Source organism: Bactrocera latifrons, unplaced genomic scaffold, assembly GCF_001853355.1.
Source record: "Bactrocera latifrons isolate USDA-ARS-PBARC rearing strain unplaced genomic scaffold, ASM185335v1 scaffold_30, whole genome shotgun sequence".
Classification (NCBI taxonomy): domain Eukaryota; kingdom Metazoa; phylum Arthropoda; class Insecta; order Diptera; family Tephritidae; genus Bactrocera; species Bactrocera latifrons.
In genome coordinates, this window is record NW_017536630.1 from 184,401 (window position 1) to 190,110 (window position 5,710).

General features: G+C 38.0%; 1 protein-coding gene across 1 annotated transcript in view; it reads left to right on the forward strand.

The window, feature by feature from the left end:
* Nucleotides 1-2,355: 2,355 nt before the first annotated feature.
* LOC108970513 (zinc finger protein 681) overlaps nt 2,356-5,710 on the forward strand; it is a 9,668-nt gene continuing 6,313 nt past the window's right edge. Inside the window, exon 1 of the mRNA XM_018935955.1 lies at nt 2,356-3,318. Coding sequence (XP_018791500.1) covers nt 2,356-3,318 — 963 coding nt within the window. The remainder of the gene's footprint in view (nt 3,319-5,710) is intronic.

A 5,710-nucleotide genomic window follows, 5' to 3' on the forward strand; every position in this document is an offset into this window, starting at 1 on the left:
CACATCTAGCATTTGTATGCATATGTGTAATTGCCGCAGATCGCAAAAGTAAGCCAAACATTAGTGGAATGCGTTGGGCGTTAAGCGGCATAAAGTCTGTAACAAACTGTTACAGCCGACACACGATCGCATCCATTTGAGTTGTGGAGCGCGGCAGTTGCAATCTATGGTCTAAGAGATCTCGTTGTGATAGCGAAGAGCAAGAGATTTGTTGGAGCAAAAGAGGTACAATGGATAAGTATGTGAAATTATTTTCAATAATTATTTTAAAACCTATAAATYCGAAAATTGCTTAGCAGAGTTCTCTATTAAACACATTTTTTTGAATTCTGTACCTCCGGAAGCCTGAAGAATTTGTTTTTTTAAATCACTCTAAGGAGATCGCGAGGTCGAGTATCCGCGTAAGAATATCGAAAAATATATTTCTTAGCTAAATTTCTGACAATCAGTTTCGTTTACTTCATGGTTCAGTTATACCATAAAAATAGTTATCTCGAGTTGAATATGCCTTTTGATTATTTAGCAGATAAGTTTTTTGGTTTAAGAGCTAGAAAGATTGTCATTATATMAGGCTTCGGAGGGTCAAAGCAAAGTTTGCAATATATTTAATTAATTGACAGACGATAATAACCTAATTATTCTAATAGTTTAGAAAATTTCTCCATAAACTACTTTTTYAGGTTAGGTTGAGTGGCCGATCCTAACAAGGATCTCACTAGGACATCTTTTAGCCGGGCCGTTGTGGAACTTAGAGCTCCTCTAAAATTGATCGCAARAATCCTCATAAATCGATGAAGCGCTTTGAGCCGCTCACTGTCMTTTGTTGAAGCGGCTACGGTCAGTTTTTCTGTTCATGTCATGTCGGAGGTAACCAAGCCAAGTTGTTTCAACCTCAGGCTTGAAAAAGCGGAACAATGGGAGAAAAAGTGTCTAAATGTTTCCACTTCACCATCTTATATACAATTTCGAAAGTCTGACGGGAATTTTGGCCCTACAGCAAGGTGCTCAGAAGGTATTCTAAGTTCTACTTGAACGAACGTGAGGTATACAGATCTAGCGCTAGAACAAAGGGCTACATTTCCTTCCTATTACGATATGAGAAGTACGATATGAGAAGTAAGACAGCCAGTTCATCGGTTATGCAGGTTGCATAATATTATAGGCTGCTACTATATCGCCGTAAAGGCACTCCATCTGGTATCGCTGAGAGCCTAACTGAAATGTACCTCATGTCTCTAAAAGTTTCGAATATATTACTTGAGTCCAAGTACTTTCATGAAAGATCTATAAGGCACAAAAAAAATATATGCAGAATTTTTAGAATTTAAATGGTAGTAATTTAGAGCCATGATACAAAAAGTTCAATCCTAACATATTGTATGTAGAACAGAACAGCAAGAGATTGAAAGAACCTACCTTAATAGGTATGAAACAAGAAATTAAAATTCATATGAAGAGTCCCACTGTACCCGCTCCGTGGCCCCCATAAACGTATTTATCATGCAATACATAAAAACAATGGTTCAAACCGAGCTGCTGTGCGCAGTCAAAACGTATTAAAGAGAGGCAGACAGAGAGCACTTGCAGGTCAGAGCGCAAGCGTGTGTGCACATGAAACTCAGCACGACAGCGGACCGACGTTTAACAAATTGCCAACACTTTGGTTACGCTCAGGCTGAACGTAWGTACGTAAACACAACATCGCAGCGCAAGTGGATGCAGGAGATGCTGGGCTGAAGGGTTGAACGTGCGGTTGGTAGTAGCGTTTTAGTGTTGTGTTGACAACATTTAACGTTAACGCTGTTGACGCATTTTATGGCCATTATCGTCGCTGTTGTTGTTAGTGCTCCTTTTATTGTCAGTTTCACTTGTGATTCGTTTTTGTCCGCTAAGCCGTATTTCGGTTTGATCGTGACTGTGGCGCTTGATGATCGTCAGTCGTCTGAGCCAACAAGTGACAGCAGCAAGTGTGGCTGAGAGATTTTGTTGACTTTGTAGACGCGTTCAGGTTCTCATTGGCTTACGATTGGCCTGTAACGTTGTATCATTTTATTATTGTGTTTTTGTTGTTATGGAGTTTTGTGAGTTGATGTCAGACATCGGTTAACGGCAATGCAACATAACGTATTCTGACGTGCAACGTGACAGTTCAATGCGGTTGAAACGCGCGTGCGCCAGCTTACAAGTGATTTGTGAACTTTGACGTGCAAATAGATAAGAGTTGGAAGAAAAGTTGAAAAAATAAATAAATAAATGAAAAAGTTTGAAAATAAATAGAATTTTCAACAAATAATACATTGGCGAAACAAGTTAAATATAAATATAGAGTTTTGTGTGGTTATGAACGATATTAGAATGGGCTTTAAGCATACCATGTTGCAACGACTACAAAACTACGAAGTGTATCCCTCCAAATCGGACCGGACCGGCGGCAATGACTCTGAATCGGACGAAGAACAGACGCCACAACCCGCACATGTCACCGACTTTAGTATCAGTCGGATACTTGGTGATGATGCGCACAATAAAAGCAACMACCTAGTCAAAACTCCCAACATCARCGTCAAGTCGAACTTATCAGCACAATGCACTGCAACACCRTTGACAACCGATATACTCGATCTCTCCAAATCCTCACCAGCGGCGGAGCGAAAATCTCCCATCGAGTCGCCACGTCAACCCGCCTATCCTACACCAACTTATCAGAGCTTTCACTCAGACTTCTTGGCCGCTGCCGCCGCCGCGAACGCCACAAAGTTTTATGCGCAATTCTTTCCTCATATGTTCGCACCATACGCTTTGTCCGGCTTTAATGTACCCACTCCAACACCTTATCAAAAACAACGTTACTTTGCACCGTATATCATTAACTCCAACTCAACGCACCCTATTCAACCCACCCAATCCGTCGACTCGCGTTTGCCGACCTTGACGAATCCCTCTAGCATACCATTGTCGCCCTCGGCATCGAAGAGTATTTGCACACGCACAAGTTGTACAGATTGTTTGGAGTTCTATAAACAACACCCACTCTACAAGTCAACTCTGCCGTCGGTACTTTCCTCGCCTGCATCGTCCACTTCATCTACTTGTCATTCTTCGTACAAAGCAAATTATTTGAAAACGAAGTCATCCACTGAATTACTRCTCAAATCATCGACGATCGCTTTGAGCACAGTAGCGAATTTCAATTTAACCTCGAAAACAACAAAACTCTGTACAAGTAGTCCCTCTTCTGTGMCCACTTTGAACGCCGAAGAAATAAGCTACAAATGCTGTATCTGCGATAAAGTTTTCGGTTGTTCGCAAACGTTGCAGGTGAGTGTGATAAKTTTCTTTAAAAAATGGGCCGAATATTGGATATCCATTGGTCCGAAAAGTTTTTGTTTTTTGATAGGATCGCTTATGGTTTCGATTTTATAGCTTCGAAATTAATTAGCAATATCCGATAAATTTACCGTAAATAATTGATTGAGTCAAGTAAGGGCCCGAAAAAAATGTTTCTTAACAATAATCGCTCCCTTGTTTTCAAAAAATGTTTCTGGTTAACTTAATGCCTGAAAGTCAATACTGTAGTAAGATCAAGGGAAATTAAATTTATTTATACCAATGGCTATCTGATGCACAATCAGCAAATTTGTGGTTTGAAAATATTTCCAAAAAATTTAAAGCCTTTGTTTAAAGAAAGYTTTTAAATTCACAGATTTTAATTTGCCATATAAAAATAAGTCAGTCTTAGTCATTCTTCTAATCCCATATTTACGGATTGCAAGAACTCGACCATAGTCTACTACTAATAATATCGGTCGTGCAATATTCGATCCTTACTAAAATTTAGTTCAAAGGAATCCTAACTCCGTCTCAAACAACTCCGTTTTGAACTGATTTCGAATCTGTTATCGACTTCGTATACATATTACGTGTGCAGACCACAGAGCTGAAAATATGCCTTCATTCAATCAAGTCGCACTATTTTCGAATAAATTGGRTACGACGGAAATTTACAAATACATATCATTGGTGAAATTGATGAAATGTCAATATTTGAACATTTTTCAAATAGAATCGGTTTTTGTATTTGAATATCATATTCTTCGAGTATTTATATTTCCATTAATTTTWACGAATCCTCACGGTTAATCTTTATTTAACACTTTAAAGATATTGTCGGTTGGGTATCGTCGGGTTTTAGCAATCATGATACATATAATATATTCCATCCATTTAAGGAAAGCAATAATATTTATAAAAGTGTTGGTGAGRCACCTTACGTACATTTCCAAAAATTATATCTGAATTCCTCTAAACAAACATCAGATATAGACGGATTACGCTTTATAAAAGCTTCCATTTTAAGGTAACCCAAGCTGATAGGTAAGAAATCTCTATTGAACCTTAATCAAGACCTTTAGAATATAATAGGAGGCTAAAATTATTTATYATTTTAAGAAAAATTGTACAGTTATCGAAAATAACTTTCGATAATTTTTTTACTTGCCGTCCATAAATCCTCTTCTGGATGGATCATTGCCACCTTCCTATTTTTCGATAGAACTTTTGTAGCACAATTTAACCTATACTTCAAAATAAGACTCAGCTTCGGTATAMGAAAATTTCTTYCCAGTGGGCATTCTTTTGAGATCTGAGAAGAAAACATAGTCGCTGAGAGCCATATCAGGAGAATACGGCGGATGCGGAAGCAATTGAAGACCAAGTTTTCACTGACTTGTGCCACGATGTACTGTCTTGGTGAAACAGCACTTTCCGGGGGTTTTTTAATGATTTTGTCTTTTATAAGGTTAATCGGCTGTTGCGCTTTTTCACACTTTTGAGCGGGTTCATCACGYGCGATCCACTCGGATGACTGTCGATTAGACTTTGGAGTGAAATKATGGAGTAATGTTTCATCCATTGTCAACTATTGTTCCAAAAATTCGTTTTCTTACGCTTACGTCTCCATACTCTGTTCCTAATCATTAACTCGTCGTTATTTTTGGTCAAAACAGACCAGACTCATAGCCAAATATTCGTAAATGATATGATGTACACGTTCAGCTGATATCTTTTGAGTGCCTGCTATCTCGAATAACTTCACTTTACAATGATCCAAAATTATTTTATGGACTTTTTGAGGGTTTCGTCTTTAACAAGTCCTTTTGGGTGACTGTCTTTTTTTTTTTTGGGTCACTGTCTTAGTTGCTCATTTCACCACATCTAAACTTATAACATATCAATCCTTAATGGTCGATTTTCCTGGCGCATGCAGCATACGAAATCTCGTCGTTAAGCTAACTTTTTGCTTCAACTGAGTTCGACGTAAATGTTGTATAACGTTTATAAGAGTGCTAATAGGTTGGTTTAAAAATAAAACCAGACAAATGGCTTGTCTGTTTTACTAATAATTTSRACCGAATCAAAGGATMWTGTAAGTGATTGTTATTTTCGTTTCACTCAAACAAAAACCGTTACAAACATGAACTACTCAGTATCTAAACTTATGTTCAGCTAACATACCCATCCTACATACTGCCGAACTGCCAGTGTCAAAGCTTCCAAATCGTTTTGTATATCTGAAAGAGGATTATCCAAATTCAACGAGGCAAAAAGTAAAAAGAGAATATTTGTAAGTCCACAAATACGGTAACTAATAAAGAATCAAATCTCTAAAGAACAAGTAAGGAAGGGCTAAGTTCGGGTGTCACCGAACATT